The sequence below is a fragment of the Trichophyton rubrum genome (assembly GCF_000151425.1).
Source record: "Trichophyton rubrum CBS 118892 genomic scaffold supercont2.9, whole genome shotgun sequence".
Classification (NCBI taxonomy): Eukaryota; Fungi; Ascomycota; class Eurotiomycetes; order Onygenales; family Arthrodermataceae; genus Trichophyton; species Trichophyton rubrum.
The window spans coordinates 190,008-211,185 of record NW_003456420.1 but is presented as its reverse complement, the minus strand read 5'-3'; the positions used below and the strand labels follow the sequence as shown (position 1 = coordinate 211,185).

At 49.2% G+C, this 21,178-nt stretch overlaps 6 protein-coding genes across 11 annotated transcripts; 1 reads left to right on the top strand and 5 right to left on the bottom strand.

Moving 5' to 3' along the window:
* Positions 1-1,089: 1,089 nt before the first annotated feature.
* TERG_07061 (CMGC/SRPK protein kinase) lies at positions 1,090-3,515 on the bottom strand. The gene is made up of 4 exons (XM_047748709.1): positions 2,914-3,515; positions 2,515-2,846; positions 2,159-2,457; positions 1,090-2,102 (listed from the first exon to the last, which is right to left on the bottom strand). Exons 1-4 carry the CDS (start codon positions 3,252-3,254, stop codon positions 1,872-1,874), a joined length of 1,203 nt encoding a protein of 400 aa, XP_047604697.1. The 5' UTR covers positions 3,255-3,515; the 3' UTR covers positions 1,090-1,871.
* Positions 3,516-3,665: 150 nt separating this feature from the next.
* Positions 3,666-5,033, top strand: TERG_07060 (acyl-CoA thioesterase II; the record flags this gene model as incomplete). Its single annotated transcript, XM_003232162.1, has 4 exons — positions 3,666-3,761; positions 3,842-4,253; positions 4,371-4,867; positions 4,983-5,033. 4 exons carry the CDS (start codon positions 3,666-3,668, stop codon positions 5,031-5,033), a joined length of 1,056 nt encoding a protein of 351 aa, XP_003232210.1.
* A 455-nt stretch (positions 5,034-5,488) lies between these two features.
* TERG_07059 (uncharacterized protein) lies at positions 5,489-6,752 on the bottom strand (the record flags this gene model as incomplete). Of its 2 annotated transcripts, XM_003232161.1 has the most annotated exons (3): positions 5,489-5,876; positions 5,968-6,090; positions 6,178-6,752. In XM_003232161.1, 3 exons carry the CDS (start codon positions 6,750-6,752, stop codon positions 5,489-5,491), a joined length of 1,086 nt encoding a protein of 361 aa, XP_003232209.1. The 2 variants fall into 2 exon arrangements, with proteins under 2 accessions (XP_003232209.1, XP_047604696.1); XM_047748708.1 differs by having other exon boundaries at positions 5,968-6,752.
* Positions 6,753-9,088: 2,336 nt separating this feature from the next.
* TERG_07058 (uncharacterized protein) lies at positions 9,089-13,266 on the bottom strand. 4 transcript variants are annotated; one of them, XM_003232159.2, is made up of 4 exons: positions 12,435-13,266; positions 11,430-12,365; positions 10,942-11,380; positions 9,089-10,874 (listed from the first exon to the last, which is right to left on the bottom strand). In XM_003232159.2, the coding sequence occupies exons 1-4, from the start codon at positions 13,044-13,046 to the stop codon at positions 10,675-10,677; spliced, it is 2,187 nt and encodes a 728-aa protein (XP_003232207.1). In that variant the 5' UTR covers positions 13,047-13,266; the 3' UTR covers positions 9,089-10,674. The 4 variants fall into 4 exon arrangements, with proteins under 4 accessions (XP_003232207.1, XP_047607130.1, XP_047607128.1 ...); XM_047750319.1 differs by having other exon boundaries at positions 10,942-12,365; XM_047750317.1 differs by having other exon boundaries at positions 9,089-11,380.
* Positions 13,267-13,687: 421 nt separating this feature from the next.
* Positions 13,688-16,317, bottom strand: TERG_07057 (uncharacterized protein). Of its 2 annotated transcripts, XM_003232158.2 has the most exons (2): positions 15,137-16,317; positions 13,688-15,080 (listed from the first exon to the last, which is right to left on the bottom strand). In XM_003232158.2, the coding sequence occupies exons 1-2, from the start codon at positions 15,361-15,363 to the stop codon at positions 13,781-13,783; spliced, it is 1,527 nt and encodes a 508-aa protein (XP_003232206.2). In that variant the 5' UTR covers positions 15,364-16,317; the 3' UTR covers positions 13,688-13,780. The 2 variants fall into 2 exon arrangements, with proteins under 2 accessions (XP_003232206.2, XP_047607127.1); XM_047750316.1 differs by having other exon boundaries at positions 13,688-16,317.
* A 1,743-nt stretch (positions 16,318-18,060) lies between these two features.
* Positions 18,061-19,215, bottom strand: TERG_12509 (uncharacterized protein). Its single transcript, XM_047751456.1, has one exon. It carries the CDS (start codon positions 19,181-19,183, stop codon positions 18,866-18,868), a length of 318 nt encoding a protein of 105 aa, XP_047607126.1. The 5' UTR covers positions 19,184-19,215; the 3' UTR covers positions 18,061-18,865.
* Between the last annotated feature and the right edge of the window lie 1,963 nt (positions 19,216-21,178).

Genomic DNA, 21,178 nt, shown 5'->3' with positions numbered 1-21,178 from the left:
AGACTTTGGAGAAGTTTGCAAATGTCTCATAGGCGACATCGGTCACGTACAGTTCATGGTTTCCGATGCTAAGCAGGTCATAGTCGAGGCGGGAGAAGACATCGTTGGAGATGACGCCATTGGGCGAGGTAGAGTCACTTAATCCGTTGCCATCGTGCAAATCACCTTTTTCCCAATGTCAGCCAACACTGGCAACGATGGCAGGAAAGAAGATAATACAGAAGTAGAACATACCGCAGTCAATGAGAAGCAGGTCGACTCGGAGTCTATCAGCCTTTTGTCTCATATGCTTGACGAACGAGGAATAGTCTCCCCAGTCAGCACCGTAGTTCTGCTCCTTCAGATGCCCCTCGAGCCATCCGTGGGTATCGGTGGTGTGCAAGAAGTTGATCTGGCCCCATTCGAGAGGTCCCTTGGGTTTCGTGAGCGCTCCCTGAGCTTCAGGCTGTATGCGACGCACCAGTCGTTTATGCTCAGCCGGCTTGCCTGGCTCGCTGCAGGAGTCGCAGGCGAGAGCTGCGGCCGCACAGGCGGCGAGACTGACTAGAGTCGAGAAACGCATCTTGACTCGACCACACAGCCAATTTGCGTATTTGCGTGGTGACAAAACGGCCTTTGCGCTGACAGCTTGCCCGATCCACCAGAACCGGCTGGCAGGGTATATATAGCTGCTCCCCAGCAGCCTTTTTCTTTTTGATAAATTCCATTGCATCCTTGACCAGGCCTAATTAAAGTGGTGATCGGCAGTGCCCGCTCAGCTAACCAACTAACTTATTAGTTAGTTAGGTGGCCCAGCGCTGGAACAGGCCTACGACGTCGTCGCCATCCCTCGCAGTCCGGGCTGAATTCCCAGGATAGGCCATGAAAGTTATCAAAAATGCTCAGCAGCATTGCATCTCCCTGTCAGGCATGTCGTATCTATTGGCTGAAAGGCATCGACGCAAGCCGTTTTGGATGGAGAACCGTACTTCTGGTCCGAGAGACTAGCAGGCATCCTAGCCGAGACGGACTTTCTGATTCCCACTCTCTGGGCGTTTGAATTGTCCGAGCTGGCTGGCGGGGTCACAGTGCGCTCCTCTGGTGGCTGGCGAGAGTAGAAGTGTAGGTCGACATGCAGGACTGAAATGTTGGGATATCGCCTCTGTGACACATAAACTAGACAACTAGCTAGTTAAGGAACATTCGAAGTACGGAGTAAGCAGTGAACTCCTGCCGCAGCGGCGCATGCACAACTACGTAACTTCTCCGCAACAGAAGGCAGCTTATTAGCTGAGCAGTTAAGCTTATAAGCCAAAGAGAGCGGACTGGACACAGCGTCTCCCGCTCTGAAGGAAGTTTAGGCGGGCAGGCTCCAGGCGATCCTCGAGGAGTGCTCCATATTGCCAAAGAAATCATTAACTGTATAACTAGCTGGCCACTGGTGTGGGCTTTCTCTTTCGGCTCAGTGGCAGCTTTTATGTTAAGGGCGAGCTAGAGGTCGGTCTTGTTTGTCAGCTCGCAAAGTTACCCGCATTTTCTTGATCCATTAACTAGTTGGTTATGCTCAACCTGGCTTTATAGCTGCAAGAAATAATCCTCTCGGAGTTTTGTGTTAATTATCCACGATCTGGAGTCGAGTTGTTTGTGCCTCTGAACTGAACGATTGCCCATTACTGATGGCACATGCTGTTTTCCAGGGTGGTCCGGAATCAGCTGTTTGTTTCTACGATGTCAACCAAGGATCCTGCATTAGCTGTTTTGCCGTAGGTCTCTCTTCAGGCATCCAAGTCAGAGCTCGCCGTATGAACTTCAAGAATTTCTCGTTGTTTTCCAGCCGGTTCTCAACGGATTCAAGTGTTCTGCCTTCTGGGATGGGTGCCAGCTCCAGCCATTCACCTAGATTTATTTAATATACCAACGAACCAGGAAAGGCTCTCTCGGATGGTTAACATACCTTTCTCGCCCCAGAAATCAGCTCGTCGCTCAGGGTTCTTGGCCAAAAATTCAGCTGGCGGAGGACCCAGGGCTGCAATCATCTCAGCAAAATGAACCGCATCATACGCCTGACCATCCTCTTCATCTCGAGCTGTGAAGAGCCTCTGGCACCCGAGCAAGTCCCAGGCCTTAAATAACGAATATTAGCTGCTAATTACCAGTATAGCGATGAAAGGAAACATACTGTAAGCCCAACACTCCAGATATCAACCGGATAACTCCAGCCTACATATAGTAGAACCTCAGGAGCCCTGAATTCAAGTGGCATAATATCTCCGCCATGGGGTCCTGGGCCAATTCTTGCCTCTCCGAAGTCAGATAACAGCATTGGCCCTTCTTTGGGTTTACCGAGTCGCGACATATAGATAGTCCGAGAGTCCGAAACCGGCTTGCGAGGAACAGGCGAATCAAATTCCATCTTTTCGAGAACTTGGAGTACATTGTTATCATACAAGCCCAGTAGCAAGTTGCCAGGATGTATATCTAGTGGTAGTGAGCAAATGCAATGTCTGCCGTCTTCCAGAAAGAATACAAGCATACCGGTGTGAACGACCCCTGCGCGGGTGTGGAGGAAATCTACAGCCTTAAGGAGCTCAATTGTAGCCGCCTTGACAAAAGATTCTTCAAAACCATTGGGAAAGAAGACGGTCTTCATATCACGGAGGCTCATCTGCGATGCTTCACAGACTAAAACGGGGTGTATACCATGGGGTCCAGCTAGTTGAAAGGTGCTCAATACTCGTCGTATGTTTTGTCGTTCATATTGTGATTTCGTATTTGTAAGATGGCGAGAAATATGATCGTAAAACGGAGGTTCCCTGAGGTATTTGGACGTATGCACGTATACCTTTAAGGCTACATATTCATGACGCCTACGGCAGTTAGATAAGGTTGTCACAGCCAAGTACTTCGAACATAGGGAGTGGTAGAGAAACATGCCTGAGGTCCCTGGCCAACCAAATAGTCGATGATGAGCCAAATCCTAGCTTCGCAATCACTTGGAAGCGGCCTTCAAAAACTTCTCCGAGTTTAACGGGATAGAATCGATCGGCTTTATAGTCAGGGATTGCCTCCTCTTCAATCACTATATTTGAGTCAATGGTTTGGAAACCACTTGTGGGAAGCAAACGCGGTTTTTCTGGCTGCCTAGGCAAGAAAGACTTTAGCGAACCAGCGAGACTTGCCCATGACGAATGTCGGTTCATCCTAGCCATTATATATGATATGGTAGGCCTCGCTGGTTGGAGAAAATGAAGCATTCGTCTGGCTAAAAATGCCATTGTTCAGCAGGCAATGTTTGAAGATGGGTCGAGCATATCGCTCTGAAAGGCTCTGAAGCAGCTTGTAACTAGGTATCTACGGGTGTTACCCCTACAGAAGAGGGACCTAGGAATCGCAAAAACGCAAAAATCAACGCGAGACGGATCCAACCTTATCGCGTGTTCACGTGACTGATTAATTGAGTTCAATCTATTAGATAAGCCCAGCTGGACCTCGGCTCAAAAAGACTTTGGATGAAACCAAAAGGCGAAAGGAAAATTCACGGGCGCCGGCTCGGACGCGGCGATAATGGCAGGCCTGGTCAAGAATAAATATCGAGCCGGTCGTCTGTATCTGGCCTCCTTGGCCTGCCATTTATCTTGTACTGCCGGCGGTATCGAAGGAGATTCTGAGAGAAGAAGTGGTTAGACATGGGCGCAACGATATTTGAAGCGCCCCCTCACGACCCTTCAAAGTCGCAAATCGAGAATGTCCTCGAGCTAACGCCGGTGACAGATCTCGGCCCGGTGCGTACAGTCTTCAGGTGCCCAAGGTGCTGCCTATTCTTGATGGAATCGAATGGGCTAACGGTTTTCTGTCTTAACAGGATGTGTTTACAAACACCAGGCCCCTCTGGCATCCTCCTGGCGCTCGAGGCATATACGGGGGCGCAGCCATAGCCCAATGTCTATCTGCAGCTCAAAAAACGGTTCCGCCTGATTTCTATCCCCATAGTATGCATTGCTACTTTGTCCTTTCGGGAGATTCACAGTTACCGGTGCTATACCACGTTGAACGAGTTCGTGATGGGAGGAGTTTTGCTACTCGAACAGTCCAGGCACGGCAACAGGGGCGGCCCATATTCACCACAACCCTTAGTTTTGACCGTGAAGGAAGTTGGGGAAAGAAAGAGATCAAGCATACCAGGAAGAAACCCGATGTTCCCTTGCCCCAGCAGCCAGATGGGCTTGGACGAGGCCGAGGCCCATTCGAGTCGAGACGGGTTGGAATAACAAACAGTACGCGAACATCCGGTGACAGTGCCGCATTTTATCCCACCTACTAGCGGATAACTAGTGGTTATGCATAACCTTGTATATGCTTAATGACTAATGACATGGATTTGAAAAAAATAGGAGATTCCCCCCACGCTGCGGACAGGTCCTTGCAACTGTACAACAAGGCCCGGGGCACGATATCTGCAGAAGGTGGCAGACAAGCCCATCTGACGGCCTTAGCGTACATGTCAGATAGCTATTTCATTGGCACCGTATCCAGGGTCCACAATATCCGCCGCTTCTCATCTCCAGGGGCTATAGAAAGGGCCGCTGCAGCGCTAAAGAAAGAAGTGGGTGTCGAAGAAGAGCTAGCTAAAAGATACCTTACGGACCTAGCCGAGCAAGAGGAACATGAATTAAAGCTATCAAAACAGACCTCAGATGACCCCAATATGGAAGTAGGCATGATGGTCAGCTTAGATCACACGATATATTTCCACGACAGGCGGGCGTTCCGTGCAGACGAATGGATATTCTCAGAAATGAGAACTCCATGGGCCGGGGCAGGCCGAGGCCTTGTCCTGCAGCAGATGTGGGCTCAGGATGGCACCCTGATCGCGACATGCGTGCAAGAGGTAACTAAAAAGATTCATAATCTCTGCTATATTTCTTTTTCTATCCGCCTTCTCTCTCCAAATCTCAAAGCACCCTTGCAAAGTACTAGACCAGACGGCTGACCATTCGATGCAGGGAGTCGTTCGACTTAAGCAAGATAAGCCCCCAACAAGCAGCAAACTATAATCCGGTCGACAGTGTTTTTTCTCTTTACCGTGCTACACGCCTTTAATTCCAAGGTAATGCATGTGGCATAGGTACCCCCTTCGTCTTCTTTTTTTGTTACTTATAGGGCGTCTCTTTCCCCGCAACCACGTATATAGAGAGTGTTTTCAATTCGATCCTGTATGTATCCTTTTTTCATGCTCATCATTCGAATATAATTCTTTATACCGACTTCCTCCCACTACTTGAGTCTGTCGACCTAGTATCACAGGGTCTCGTTGGCAGAGCTTCATGAAATAAGAAATTCAAAATACCTCCCTTTCCTCCATTGATACATGCCCCATTCCTATACCATGCAGCAGATAAAAGACAGAAAAAAAGAGAAAACCGTCCGATATTATGATCCAACTTGAAATATCCAGATGTTCAACACAGCGAGAAGAAAAAGGAGGTTGATACCATGCATGCCTGCTTTGTCAGCAAACTACGTCATAGGTAGCTTCCTTCACCCGGCAAAAGTTCGATATCGTCTCTCCCCAGTGAGAACGACCTTTGTACGCTGCCATGTCTTCAGGCCAGCTCTCGATATCCTTTGCCAGCAGTTGAAGCTCGCTAAGGGGGAGGTCCTCCAGGAACGAGACTGTTGTTTTGACTGTGAAGAGGATGCCGTTGGTTTTCGGGAGACGGTTGAAGGTCTGCCTCTCGCGGCGGATCAAGACGCGTTCAGGGGTTGGTATGGTATGGTCTTGCAGCAGGCCCTCGGGCTGAAAGAAAATAGATTCCCATGGTTCGTTGGGCTGGATAACCTGGACGAAGTAGCTGGAGCGTTCCATGGGCGATTCAGGGGTTAGCCGCGCCATGAACCTGTTTATCAGAACGTCAGCGGGTGTGAACCATGGAAACGGAGCCGGCTCGAACAACCAAACCGAACATCAGGAACTGTGGGAAGCCTTACTTGTTCACGGAAAAGGCGATCTGCCTGGCCCATTGTGGTACAGGAGCATGCATCTCGTTCAGCGTCGAGCCCATGCGGGTATTGGCAGACCAACCAATAAGGAATGCACTGGAGGTTGCAGCCCTACACAATATCATCAGCAGGTTAAGCACAATTATTTGTCGAAAGTGGGTAACTAATTTGTTTGATTTATAGATAGATACAACGTACACATAATGGTCACCGCTGTCATTTTTGAGTAGAATGGTCATGTCTTCCATGGCTAGCCTAGCGGCTGCTTCCAGGGGTGAAATGGTGCTGTTCTCCAGGGGAAACTCTTCTCCCATAAGTTTGTTTCTTACGATAGTCCCTGATGCTGACTCTTTGAGTTCAAACATGTCAGGGTATGTCCGGCATAGAAAAGAGGACACTTCCTTCAAGGCCTCGTCGCATGCATCTTTTGCTTCAGGAAGGCACTGTGACACCTCCCGGTTCCTGTTGTTGAAAAGGTTGGCTCGCACTTGATGTCTAGCGCTATAGTTTTCGTCAACGATGAGCCAGCCAGCTTTGTCCATTCTCTTGAGGCCCATGGTGATTCGGTATTTCGGTTTCTCTCGCACTGGAGCTGGAGATGATACTGGGCCTTCGCTTGAGGCAGAAGAGTGAGGGAGGGTCACCTTCCGGACCTCCTCCTCTGCCTTTTGCTTCTGAGCCCGCCATGAGGAACGGGACAGCCATTTATGTGTCCAGGCCAGAAAAATGCAGAAGATGGCCACCAGAGAGGCGGCATTGAAGAGGATGAACATGACGGCCAACGGTTTTCTATTGACAGTGACAGCGGCAATCTCACATGAAAATCAATGTTATTGCAGAGAAAGGAAAGCAGTCGAGAAGAGAGCTCGAACAGAATGAAATATATAGAGACTCAGAGTGAAATCCATTTCCATGTGGTCATCGGAAAAGAAAACAGGAAAAGGAACAGGAAGCCCGAAGGGATTTTATTGCAACCACAAGCAGAAGTGCCGGAACTCTCAGTCAATATAGCCCAGTCCAGTCACACAGTGAACAGTGTCGGCCCCATTCCCATTGATAGCGAGCTGAGCCACAGGGAGCAATGAATAACCCGCCAACGATCCCTATTCGTGAATGTGCGGCAAGCACGACTGGGTCAGCAAGAAGACATACGATCATCCACAAGCTTCGTTCTTGGAAAACGACAAGAAGCAAAAAGCTTCAAGCCTGTCATCCTATCCTCTTCCCCCTCTCTACCCCCAACCCGTCCAGAAAGATACATGCTTTAATTGTGGATATATTGTTTTTATTTTCCTGCAGGCAATCGCGCGAAGGTAAAGGGGGTTCCACCGCTGAACTAACTCACGCTTTTCTCACAAGCCCATCATCCATAATCCATGGCCCAGGGCCAGAGCCCACGGATCCAGATCGTCTGTCCTTGTCCGTGCGCCAATGAAGCAAATAATCTTGGGTTTGCAACCGATGGAGAGGCTCGGAATGTACGATTGAAAGACCACTGATTGAGCAGTTTTGCCTATGACGCCGACTACGGAGAACAAATTCCACCAGCTCGTTTCGTTGCGACATGGGAATGGTATACGTTGTACGCAAATAGTAGTATCCGTATGTATGGAGTATTATTTGCTATGACTGTACGGAGTATATCCTCCCTTTTTTGCCTTTTCTCGTTCCTTTTTCCCGTCGATACCTCCCAATGGTGGTACTTCCAGGTGGAAGAAGGCCACGCGATCTTTTGATTCCACCCTGGTCCTTCCATCCCCGTTCGACGAAGTATGAAACGGGAGCAAGCTCAAGAATGATGACATTAATACAACGCTGATGGTCTTGAATAGATATCTATACGCCTCCTTGCCACATCAATCCTTTACACTCGTGACCGCTTCAATTAACCAGTTAGCCGGCGATACCGAAGACTCACACATACGGTGTAAACTTGGACATATCTACGCACCGCACTTGCGCTTTTTATGCCCCTTTGAGTGTGCACAACGGCCAAGCAGCGTTCCATGTCAGTGGGAGGCTTTAGCCCGTATCCACCCCCGCGAGTTATATCCCTGTCCTATATGAAATGGCAAGTATTATCCACAACTAATATTTCTGCGCAGAGGGCGGCTGTTGCTTGACAAGCTAGGCCTTCGGTCCGGTCATCTATGAATGTGGCTTGTGACACTATGAAGCGCGAACCGAGAGAACTAACTGTGCTCTACCTCGAGGAAAGGAAACAATATCCCCCCTTTCACGACGGGGTCCCTCGACCTCGTAAAGAATGGGAAGTTTGAATTCAAAGTCTGTCGATTATACGGACGATGATTGATTTTGTTTTCTTTCTCAAGTTTCTCGTTACTTTTTTGTTCATTACTATCATGTCCTGCAAGAGATTTCGATGATGCCAGTCCTCAGCTTGGCCGGCGTTCAAGACCAGCTGAAAATGTCACTGATCCATCCTCGTTGGACAAGTTTGAAAGCAGGGATTCGCTGGCAGACATGTTGTCTGGACCGTTAGAGTGTGGAGTGCAGTGTTACCATTGGAAACTGTCATAATTATTCTGTCTGGAGTCGGTCAATCTTTTGACGCCTCCTAGCACCTTTTGGTGGAAAGAAAAGACCCCCACGATACGGTACTACCAGCTCGGCTTTGGGCGCCTTTTTTTTTTTCCCTATACAGTGGCTAGAAGTGGCGGGCACAGAGAGAAAAACGCCTTGCAGGGGATCAGGGGGTACGCTTCGCGTGGCCTTTTTGGACATGCTACTTATGATGGGCTGAATGATCGAGCTTGACCTCAATTATTGATTCCACTTCCTTTGTAAAGGAGCGGTCGAGCGGAACTCAAGCAGTTGTGTGCTGAATGCCGCTGTCACCGCCGTTGCTGGTCCCCTCACCTGTGTCTTGTCAGAATCCCATGCCCCTGTTCAGTGCTGCGCCTCGTACTGCGTGAACCCCCTCCCCGTCAGACGAAAAAAGAATTCGCCCAAGTGACTACCCAACACGCTTCGAACGGGGAACATCCATCAGCACAATCCAGGGATCCACAAGGTTATGTTGTTTTTTGTCTCCATATTGCGGTGTTTTATGCGACTCGTTTTACCGCGGTAGCCGTGGCTGCAACATGTCTGCCCAGGCCCCTAGTCGCTAGCAGCAAGCCACTTACTGGGGCCATGCCAGGTGGTCAAGTGAGCTTTTGCCTGATCTATCGCACGATGAGAAAAGGTAAAGCAGCAGCTGCCAGCTGATGCTCAAAGCACTGTGGCCCAATATTTTCTTGACATCGGCAATAGGAGAGGAACACCTAGAGACATGACAACTGCAGATTGTCATGCAAATTGGCCAGCACCTAATAGCGAACGAATGAGTGAGAAAGACGTGGAAGACAGAAAACAGTCGAAGAAGAAGATTGATAAGAGCATCAAGGACCAATCTGCCTGGGTGCCTAACGCATCCTAGCTACATGGTACATTACATTTAATACCTCAAAGAAGCAAAAAAGGGGGATACACACCCCAAGGACGAGAAAGGGAGGAGGTCGCGTGTCTGTTATCCGGATAAAGTCAATGTCAGGCAATTTTCGAAGCCAGCACGGCCTCCTCTTCATGATTAATGCAGGGATGATAGCAATAAGGAGACGAATGACTGGTTGATTCGGTGTATCTGCAGCTTTTCCGGCTCTGACATACATCCTCTCTTTGCTTTTCCCGCTGCCCCGTCGGGATGTCAACCTGTGCGATGTTTTCTGTCTAGTGTCGTATATCAGGGCATACCCTTGTGTGCATATTCGTTATTCAACGAGATATCGATATCCTTCTTCACAGAGGAAAGGAGGGGAGGGAGGGTGTAATAACTAGTGCATGGGATGAAAGGGACATGGTCGGTGATTTATGTAAAATTATCATATGATCGGCGGCAGCGAAGAAGCCTTGGGAGACGTTTTGCTTCTTCTCTTCTTCTCCCGTCGGGTTGAAGTGCTTATTTCCTTTCATACATGAGTAGCAAACAATTGGAATCAGAAAAGGAGGAGAAGCCGAGAGTAACTATTTGATGATCGGTGCCTGTAAGGCAGACAGGCACACCGGGAAGAAATACGATGTTTAGCAAAATGAAAGATTCTTTTTTTTTTCCTTTTATTTGAGTAGGCTAACGATATTGACAGCCGGGCCAGTCGGATCGAAGGGGAAAGGGGGTATATAAATCAGTAGGGCGAGGCTGGCTATATTATTTAGCGGAACAGGAAGATGGTCATGGGCTGCGTATAGTAGTAAGTATGCCGTGATATGGTGTTGGTAGATGTCGTAGATGGCGTGAATGCTGTATATGTGTTAAGAGATAGGTAGGATGAATCTGCTACCAACTCGGCAACCGGCAAGAAGGGCGTGAAAAAGGGGAAAGAAAGGGGATAAAAATAGATCTATCACGAACAGAAGGGAAGTGAAAAAGAAATGCGAGGCCAATCAACAAGTCAGTATGTAAATCAAGGCGTGATATCAATCCACGGGGAAATGGCCAAGGTGGAAATGCAAAGTCCCCTGTCTCCTATTCCTGAAGCTTCCTCCATCTCTCAACTTTCTTTGGTAGGATCTCTCTCTCTCTTCTTCACTCTATTCTCTCATTCTTATCAGATTTTTTTTTGTTGGCCGATTTTGTTTTGCATGGAAAATATAAGGGGGAGGGAGTGGGAGGGAAGTCGGAACGAAAGGTACCCTTTATCGGAATCTTGCTGAACAACGGCCCATGACTTCGCCCTGACAGACAAGTTCAGCGTTGAACTCGCTGCCATCAAGGGTGAGGTAGATGTCGAAGTACACTCGGTAAAAGGTACCCTGAGGAGTGTCCATGCGTTCAAAATCTTTTTCAAGGTTTTTGCGAGACAGGTCAGATGTAAGGGTGACAACTTCCTTGATCCCTATGATAAGAGCGAAATTAGCTGATGATTCAAGAAGAGAAATGGGAGAGAAAAGGTGATAACATACGTGGATCCTTTGTATATTCGGGACAAACATCCTCGTCACAGGCGTATAAGATATCCTCATACATCAGTGTCGCTCCTGGTGCCACCTGTCTGAAGAAGCTGACCTTGACAGGCTCTCCGTTCTTGATACGCTCGCCCTTTTGCACGAATATCTGGCGCGTATACTTGCATCTATCCTTGCCATCGAGAGACGGGACACGGTACTGTTCAGGATGGTGACCTTCCTTGAACGGCTGCAAGGTGGCCATCAGATAGTGTCTACGAGCCACGCGGGAGGTAACGACACGCTCTGTGATACCGGCAGTTACTGCACCCTTTACGATGGCGGCAACGGAATCCATGGGGCGGACAACCTTGGACTGATACTGTGGAGGGACGTGAAGCTTTATCTGTTGAAAAAGATACTCTGATGCACCGAATCCACCGACAACAAGGACATTCTACACTATTAATATAGGATTGAACAATGATTGTGTTGGGAGGACTTACCTGTAGTGGTCTGTTCTGTGCCTGAATGGCAATAATCTGGTTCCTGACCAGCTCCAAAATGCGATTAACAACAGGCTCAAAACACTGCAGAATCTCTTCATTGGTGAAAGTCATGTAGCCTTCTTCGATGCCGGCTTCAGGGAAATCAGCCTCGATACCAACATCGACGGCCCACTTCTGTCCGTTATTTCTGAAATCGGCCTTGATTCTGTTCTCGAAGTCCATGATACACTTGGCGTATACCTTGCCAGCGGTACGTGATCCATCTGGCAGCTTCATCTTTCGGATCTTTGTGCGCAGGATGTTGCTGAAGTTACGGTTGAGTGCGGTAGAACCGCAGCTGTCACCGGATCCAGCAGTACACTCGCAGACGCTGAAGGGGGACTCCTCATCGACTTCGTAGGCGATGAGATCGACTGTACCACCACCACAATCAACGATGAGGATGGCGTCATGAATTTTAAGATTGAGTAAACCAGTCTTTGCACAGAACATGGCTGCGGCTTCTGGCTCGGTGATCAAGGTGAGACGGTTGTCATTTTCATCGCGCAGGAAGCCGGCCTGTATGGCAGCCGCACGGGTAGCAGCCTTTCCAGCGTCGTTCCAGATGGCGGGAACGGTCAAGAAGTAGCGGATGTTGCGTTCTTCACGGTTGAAAACTTCGCCGAGAGTCTTCTGGAGCTGGTTGCGCATGGCCCCGCGTAGATGGAAGAGGTAGTCTGCGGCCACGTCTATCTCAGATTTACCTGGCGGTAACGGGGGCAGGTTTATGGGGTCTATATAGGTATTTCCACCGGAGGACATGAGCTGTAGCTTGAACCATTCGACCTTCTGTACGCCTGCTTTGGGGTATCCGGTGGGAGCGAGGGCGTCCGCGATATCAGGCCCCCATCCTACGACTTTTTGATACTGGTCGTAGTATAGAACGGTAGGTATCTATATAAAGTGTTAAATTTCAATCTTTATTTATTTTGATAGTTATAAATAAGAGACTAATAAACGAACCTTTTGTTTGGTATGTGTGCCAGCGCCAGGCCACTCAGTGATAATGTCCTCCTTGGCCTCGGTATTGGTAGCAAAGGCATAAGCAACACCGGAGAAAGTGGTTCCAAAATCAATACCGACAATTAGCTGGGCCTTGCTGCGCGCCTGGTTGTCGAGCTCCCCGGTATGGCCGCGAAATGGCGCGAGGGGCTGTGGGATGCCATGTCCCTGGCCAGTCGACTGAGGCGGGTAGCCACCGTACCCTGGCGGCGGAGGAGCAGAGGACATGCCGCCTCCGGTAGGGTATGGCACGCCCACACCCGTGTTCAGCGGCGGCGGATGGTGGGCGAGCTGCTGCGGGTGATGCTGGCCGCCAGGCGGGAGCGGGCTGGCGGGCCTTGGAGCGCCGGGAGCGTATGTGTAGCTGGGCGGGCGGCCGAGATGGTTCTGCGGGTTCATGGGGAGACTGGCGGACGAGGCGTTTGGGTTGGAGGTGTTGCCTGGCGGCGGCGAGGGCTGCGAGGGTGACCCGTTTGGGGGGGTGTTGGTCGCGGTGGTTGTAGGAGCGAGAGAGGAGCCACTCTTGCGCTTGTTTCCAAAACCGAGCTTGAATCGAGAGCTCATGAGATCCATAAAACGGGGGTGTCGAGTAGATGAGAGGAGGAGAGGAAGAGGGAGAAGAGAAGAAGAAGAAGGGAGAGAAGAAGAGGATAAAAGAAGGAAGAGAGAGGGCGGAGGGAAGCAATACGGGGTTTACAGGGCTAAAAGAAGCGCCCAAGGAGTATATTGGCAGCAAGCACAGCAACGGCTGGGGGTTCTTCTTCTCCCTGGTACTTTTTTTTCCTTTTCTCTTATTCCGTTCGAGGCTCAGAGAAGCGAGAGGGAGCAGAGCGAAGAGAACGAGGGAGGGAAAAGGGTCGAGTCGTCGCAGAGCAAAGCAACGAACGCTTCTGACCGGGGGGGGGGGGGGGGGGGGGAGGCGCAACAGGGGTGGGCGGCGGGGCTTGGGGGGGGGGGTCTCTAACGGCCCGGGAGGTGGCCCCGGGCGCCCCCCCCCCTTAAGGATCCTGGAGGGAGAAAACCACCGCAGCGAGCAGGAAGACAGCAGAGCCGAAAGAGAGGGTGAAAACGCTGTCTAAAAAGAGACGAAGTTGAAGCTGAAGTCGACGTCGATTTTGGCGCATCGCGGCTTTTTGGGGGAGTTGCGTATTGGTATTACGGAGTTTCGCGGGTCGCTTGGTTTTCTATGTACGGTATTTTTGGTATTTCCATTTCCATATAACACACGATGCCTATAAAGACGGTCGATCTAGATATATTTTATATCGATATAGTGGGAAGGAGAAGAAGGCATCGAAATTGTTGATTCATTTCTTTCTAACAACCCAATGCACCGGTTTGTAGGTGTTGAAGAGCATGCTGTCGGGGTCCTGGATGTAGCCGCAGCCCCCTATGTCCTCCTCGAACTTCTCTACGGCAAAGCCCATCTTCTCTATCAGCGCCAGCACTTCATCCTGCGAAAGTTCTACGACTCCAGGGTCCGCTATTCCCTCTCCCTGGCTGTGCCCTCGGCCGTGGTGGCTATGGCTATGGCCATGGTTGTGGCTGTGACCATGGCTATACTCCCTCTCGAGATCATCGTCACCCGGGGCATGGGCAGAAGCGGCTGCATCCTCTGTCACCTTACCACTATCACCAGCAGCAGCAGTAGTAGTAGCAGCCGGAGCTGGTCTGTCCTCAAAATGCCACAGTAGAGGGCCAACATTGCTCCAGATGCCTCCTGTCCGTAGACAGTGGTGCACCGTCTGGATGTACCGTATCAGATTTGGCGCAGTGTCAATGAAGAACACCGTAGCCACGGCATGGAAGGCCTCTCTGTTCGACTCCTCATTGTACAGTAACAGAAAATCCGCAGCTGTCATGCTCATCGAGCCCGTCATCTTCTTCGTCTCCTTCCGGCTGCCTTCGTTGTCTGCAACGTCAACCTCGTATCCTCTGACTGCGGATCCAGGATGAACATCCGGTACAAGGACCTTCTTGAACTGTTGCTCGCGAGTCCGCAGGTTCGAAAAATGCAGTACAAAGGGGTATATAGCACACTCTTCCTTGCATTTAGTCCGGTTCAGTACCCAGCTACTTGTCACCAGCTGATGGTACGAGATTTCATTCCCTTCTGCATCGAAGCCGGCCATCGCAACATCAAAGACCAGCCTACCCAGTCCAGCCCCCGGAATCAACACCCTGGTGCCCTGCGCAGGCTTCTCTCCAAACTCACCTTGCAGGTCTCGCATGACAGGACCGTAGCATATCTCTCTTTCTACCGCACCACCTTCACTCCAGTCCCGGTATAGCTGGCGGATCGTAGAGTTGGCCTTGCTCACGTCTGACGAAGTAGCAGTGTCATGCCATGATACATCTCTTCCATGACCTTCCTTTGCGTTATCCTCGGCCTGGGGATGCCGGGGAAGCTGAAATGCCTCCACGGCCGAGTCGAGGATGGCCTCGGCTACCTCTGCATTGGCATCAATTGCATCGTCCACCTTGTTGAACGTCTCAAGCAGGTTGAAGGGTGGCGCGGCAAGGGTTTTCCAGTGCAGCGAGGGCAGAGCGTAGAACGACTGTCGCCGTCTATGAGTGACGTTTCGATGCGCAGAGCGGCGGTATTGTCTATCTGTAGCATTAGCAATTATACACAGGCTGTCGATTTCAAGTAGAATGCCTACCTGAAGGAGTCCAGAGAGGCAAACAGTACCCTCCGCTCCTCTGGGTCAGCGAACGGATCAAAGGCACCACTCCATTCTTCTTCCACTTCTTCTTCGTCTGCTCTCCTTTGCTGCTGCTGCTGCTGCTCTGGTTGGTTCTCCTTGTCCATTTTGCCAGTTTGATAGCTTGAATTTGACCATCCCACCCGTGGATGTCCGTTGGCTTGAGGTGTAACTTGCTGGGCCATCTGATAACTAAACCAACCAATGAACTAAATTATTCAATACCACTATTAACTAGTTAACTTTAACTAGTTGTAATTGGCTAGTTAACTAGTAACTATTTAGTAGCTGTGTTTGGTTATAGGCTAGGGGGTTTGAGATTTCAGCTTTTCAACCAACTCCCCCAAAAGACAAGCAATAACCGGATGTCAAGATTTCAGATATTGGCGGCACTACGATAATGCTTTGGTTATATAAAACTTAGGTAGCTAGCTACGGTAACTAGTTACCTTGATAATTCTGGTTCCCTATTTTTACCAGCGTGCTAATATGATAACCAGCCTCTCAGGTCTCTGATCCGGAACCCTCCTGGTTGATACCCAGAATGATCCCGAAAAGCTCACAATATGTCACCTTCTTTTGACTCGCATCTCGAAGCTGGACATCTACAGAACTCATATCTAAAGTCTCTACATGAAACTAATTTCTTTGAGCTGACTGCTGCACTGTCCTACCGGCAGTAGCCAATATGTGAAGATAGAGGATAGTGTGCTGTTAACCTAACCGTTAATTCATTTCACTGTGAGGTCCTTTCAACATAGATTGCATACATTACTACCTACGTGCAACATACGGAATGTTAGAGTAGATTCTCTAATGATCAACTATGCAATATTTTGCGAGTTGTGTCTTCCTTAGATTGGTATAATATTGTGTTTATGGTGAATATTCTCGCTGCACCTTCCAAGGGCTACTCTCGCTTGGTATGACCAAATAGTTATGCTGGTTAATTATTATAGCTAACGGTACGCCGTCTCCAGCACTCACGAGGAGAACACCTTAACTTCTAACAAGCAGCCCTCTTGGTTCAGATAGATATATTGCATTTGCTACGGTAAATAATAAGGGAAAGAAAACGGTCTCTTCAACCTCACGGGTTGGAAGCCGGATTCTCAAAATTCCGCTAAAAATACCCCCCTAGCTGCTCGCTGAGCTGTTCGCACAGATTGGGATACCAACAGCCAGCGGTAGCTCTGTGCCACGGATGCAGAAATTGGCGGACGCTCGCATCTCACAATCAGTGCCTATGTTCAAAGCAGGATACCCAGTCTCAAATGGAGCCACGGATTTCCAAGGAAAAAAGTCACGATACTTCGTAAACTCGTGAAGTCCTTCACGCCTAAAATCCATGGCCCATATAGTTTGCTCTTGGCTCAACATGATCCAGAGTTCCAAGACGATAGAAGGCAGACTAAATATAACATATACGTCATACGATCAATTACTCGGGGCGGTGAATCAAGATCATACCCCCTTATTCTTCAATTCAAAACACTGGCTAAAAGGAGAGGAGATCACGTAGATCCGGGCCCGGTGGACTCACCATGTTTGGCTCGTCTCTGAGGTGAGCAGTGACCCTGGGAGGTGCTTGCTATCAGCAAGTCCACTTATTCTAATTGATTCCATCACGGAGTCTCCATGTCACGTTGGCAAGTCATTTTGGTCAAACGACCCTGCAGGCCTTTTGGCAGACGTTGGTAGGAGGAATCTAGAGTGTGGGTAATGAGAATATTGAGGGCGGAAGGAGTTCTATCGGCCGATGGAGGGTGAAGGGAAGAAACATGGTTTGGCAAAATGGCGACTGCATATATCACCTCCAAACCAAGAAACTACGCCGGGTGATTGAAGGGCAGACAACATCCACAGCTGTTGGGTATATTCGCAGTGAGGAGTGAGCTAGACGGCTGCTCTGTGAAGCCAGAGAGCCTTTAGATGGTGGCTGGTGAGAGTGGAGCAGACGACCTGCATCCATTTACTGACACCGTTATGCAGATTTGACGTGAGTTCAACCTGAGCCTGGGATTTTTGGACGCCGGATTGAAGATAATATTCGCACCTGGTCCCCTGCTCAGTCGGATAGTAGCCGGGCCAAGATCCAGGGTCAAGGCCCTACGCTCTGCCATCTATCAGCTTCAGCCTTCGAAAGCGCATTCTAGAAGTTCGGCTGAAGGCGCAGAGAATATGCCAAATCCGCGACGCTATCAAATTGGCGTCATCGGGCGGAAGCTGAAGTCGCTCACATGACGGCCGAAAGGGGAAATACCAGACGTCACCCCGACGACTCCGTCTTTTCGACTTCGAATCTTCCAGGCTTCAATCCGCACATCAACTCCAGCAACACGAACTGGCCAGCGGCATCACCGACTCGGGGAGAGATATCCGGATGATAGGGCGAAGGCGTATACGGATAGCTTTTTCCTGTTCTAGTACCGTTTTAATCACTAATTTAACACCGTTGTGGGTTGAAAGTCATTAATAAGATCGGCAGCAGGGCTCGCTAACCAACAGACTAGACGACTAGTTATCACATCGCACCGTTTCATGGAGATAGCGTCAACTGATTGAAATGTTATCTAAGTACGGAGTAGTAGCTATCTACTTCGCTGGCCTTTTTTAATGCTTCCGTCGAAGCCGCTTCTGACGGTTCCACGGAACAAACAGAGGCTAGCATAGTTCTGGCAAAGCTCCGTGCCTGATGAAACAAGCCGTGAAGAAAATCAATCGTCCTAGAGTCTGGCCGGCTGTCCCATCCAATTGGAGGCTCCTTATTGCCGGTATGGTACATCAGTCAGGTAACCGCATTCGTTTGTCAACTGCCTCATACACTGCTATTGGATGCGGCCCGTCCTCCATTCTGAGTTAGCTAACGCTTTCCACCCCTCCACAGGTCAAAGTTTGTGGCCCATGGAAGGGGAGGAAGGAAGATTGCGCATCAAGGGCCTAACGAGATCGAGGAGCCGGCTAAAATGGAAATTGGCGATGATGGAAAATTCCCCTTTTTAACCGATCGCAGGATCTAAACCCATGTTCGCTCCTCGGCTGCCCTATTACATGCCTACGTATATTGGATACGTGCATGATGTCAATATGCAACCTCTTCCAAATCCAAAAAACGAATCTCTTGATAAATTTCTAACACACCCTGCGACTGGAGGAGAAGCCAGTACCCACCACCCAACAAACTTTGCCCCGGGGCCTGGGGAAAGGTTTGACAGACTTGGTTGCCACCACAAGTCATCAATCCCATCTTGGCGCATTTTCGGTTACGCTCCGAGAAGCATTTTCCATTCCTCGCCAACATTTCCGACACGAGGGCGAGCGTTTCTACTTCTCCCCGCTTCGGAAAATACATTGGATCGAAAACAAAGCATCGTTAGGTACTTAGCTTTTTCTCCAATCAAGTACACATGGAACTGCGGTGTGAGGCCCTGTCTTGGCGGATAACTAGTTAGTTCAAACGGTCGCAAGAAGAGATCCGAGAAGACGGCCCATGTACCAGGTGATGACGGACTCATACTCCGTATACGAAGGACAACCAGAATCTCTCGTCTCACATGTGTAACTCCCTTGTGCTGAACCAGGGACTGGTCAAGGCCTCGCTGCCTCTGGTATTTTCGTGTGAAGTGGCGTGAAAAAGACTTCCCGCCCTCGAGGCCCGTGCTCAGCTAACTATCCGGCGTCGAAATTTCAATCTAAACACTTCCAGGAACCAACTCTGGAAGAAGAACGAGGCCTGTGGAATAAATGGTATGTAAGAAATGGAAACCTTGTTGAACCAATGTCCCTTCTCCGGAGTACCCTGTTCACAATTTGCTTGCTTATAAGACGATGGACCATCACCAGGATGGCGACACTCGGATTTCGTACACATGCCTTCCATGCATATACGGGTACATTAATATCGTGGCCCCGTCTCCTCTGCAGTCCCTCCCCATGTGAATTCGTCCTCACCTCATTTAATAAGGATAATGCAGCGAAGGGTTGGGCACTATCGAGAACCCGCATAGGCAACTCCTAACCCTTGCACGCATATAATATATATATATATACGGTGTATATATGCTAGCATTACTCGAGACATGGCCCTGCTGTTTCCCGGAGCAGAGGATCGTTTGACGGAGCATTGAAGATGAACTCCGTGTGCCCAGCGCTTGCTTTTTGCAGAACCCCGTAACTATGGTTGGACCATTCGGCATCCAACCGTAACTAAGAATCCCAGATCCCAGATCCCGACTTGTCTTTGTCCCTTGGATAACCTTCCAGCCTCCCCAAAAAGGTTGATTTAGCTCTCTCCGTGTTGACCCACCCATATATTATTAACGTCCGTTGTTGCACAGTATACGTACTCCGTACATCCTGTCCATTCGAGATGCGTTATTTTAACAGCCTTTTTCATGCGTGGAGCCTTTCTTCAGCTTTATCGGCCCTCCAAAATGGCGATCAAAGCCTCAATCGAAAAACTCGACTCAAAATTGCACGATTAACAATATTCCACAGCGGAAATTCAGCCGTCCTTGCCTTTTGCGCGATCCAGGAAATGTCAAGGTGTCAAATGGCACGGTAGTTATGGGTTCAAGGTGATACTCAGGGTGCTCTTGCTACGATGTGGGCGAGAAACTTCCAAATCAAACAAATGACCCCTATACACCCCTTCGTCTCTATATAGCCATAGGCTGGGGCAACGCTTTTGCGTGATTCCGCTGGCAGTGATACTCCGGCGATAGGGAAAACATGCATGGATATCGCTCGTATATGTTGGTCTTCCATTCAACCGACACACAGGGACCACATCTCGCCACGAGAGAGTATATATTGGTTACCCGCAGTAATATCCGTGTTAATTTGAGGCTTGTCTGCGTCGATATCTGGGAAACTCCGTGTCTTTTTGCAGATCCTTCAAGAATGCCCAACATCCTAAAGAGGTTGTACGTTGCTTTTTTTTCCCTTTCCCTCATTGTTCTGTGATACTTATATATATTCGGTTCTGTGCACGATAGCCCAGTCTATTGGTCTGTTGTCTCAGGAGTGATTTATCGAGCGGATACCTTCCGTGTTAGCTAACTAGTTAACTCATTTAGCTAATATTGCAAATGGTTACATACAAACTAACAGCCGCATGCCCGCCTAACAACACGGAGCCCGTGGCCATGGCTCAAGCTGCATCAGTGCCAGTGTTGTGTTCCCAGCTTGTATGCTCTTTGCCTAGTTGTGTTTAATCCTTTTTCTCCACGCGGTACGGAGTACCAAGAGGCCTGTTGATCTCGGTGAGACAGTTCTTTTTTTTTTTTTTTTTTTTTTTTTTTTTTCAATACTATGTTCTGAGACGACCTTCTTAAGTTGATATTCGGATCTCGAGATAGGGTTAGACGGCAACACCGCGTGGTATTCTTTTGGCTTCGCCGTTGAAGGCAGCGACACATCGACTTAGCTGTCCGCTTCTTCATGCATGTTCCGTCTATACATACTCTGTACTACGTACACATATACCCTACTCAGAAGAGCAACGTGAGCTCCTTTCTCTCACAGTCCAAATCTCAGTATCCAAGGAGGATGATGTCTGGAAGGGTAGCATCTCATCACCAAGGTAGCTAATTATTATTTTTTTCTTCCCACTCCCTTCCCTCCCGCTCCTTGGCTTGTTTTGCTTTTTCACCTTCCTGGTCGTGATATCCCGGAGATGCAGGATATGTCTGTAGTACAGCAGCATGGACCAACCAGTTCATGACGAAAACAGAAAGACTGTCATCCCTCCTCCAAAAAAGAGAATTTTCTTCCATAAGAAGCAATACCAAATCTGGGTCTTGGAGAGACTTGAGGCAAAAATGAAATAAAAAGGAATTATAGGCGACGAATGAAGGACAAAAGAGGAACAGGAGAAGAAAGAAATGGGCATCACGTTCGTTTAATCCTGCCAAAGCGAATGATATTTGTTTGCTTGAAAAGGAATCTCCTGCGCCTAGGACTGTCGTTGCTTTTCCCACCTCCGGCCATGATAGTATT

Coding starts and splice junctions, on each gene's coding strand:
- TERG_07061 (XM_047748709.1), bottom strand. CDS start 3,254: ATGGCATTTTTAGCCAGACGAATGCTTCATTTTCTCCAACCAGCGAGG. Junction 2,458..2,514: donor CGCAGGGGTCGTTCACACCG/GTATGCTTGTAT, acceptor CACTACCACTAG/ATATACATCCTGGCAACTTG. Junction 2,103..2,158: donor TCTGGAGTGTTGGGCTTACA/GTATGTTTCCTT, acceptor TCGTTATTTAAG/GCCTGGGACTTGCTCGGGTG.
- TERG_07058 (XM_003232159.2), bottom strand. CDS start 13,046: ATGGATCTCATGAGCTCTCGATTCAAGCTCGGTTTTGGAAACAAGCGC. Junction 12,366..12,434: donor GCACACATACCAAACAAAAG/GTTCGTTTATTA, acceptor CACTTTATATAG/ATACCTACCGTTCTATACTA. Junction 10,875..10,941: donor CGAATATACAAAGGATCCAC/GTATGTTATCAC, acceptor CTCTTATCATAG/GGATCAAGGAAGTTGTCACC.
- TERG_07057 (XM_003232158.2), bottom strand. CDS start 15,363: ATGGCCCAGCAAGTTACACCTCAAGCCAACGGACATCCACGGGTGGGA. Junction 15,081..15,136: donor GCCTCTCTGGACTCCTTCAG/GTAGGCATTCTA, acceptor TGCTACAGATAG/ACAATACCGCCGCTCTGCGC.
- TERG_12509 (XM_047751456.1), bottom strand. CDS start 19,183: ATGCGGGTTCTCGATAGTGCCCAACCCTTCGCTGCATTATCCTTATTA.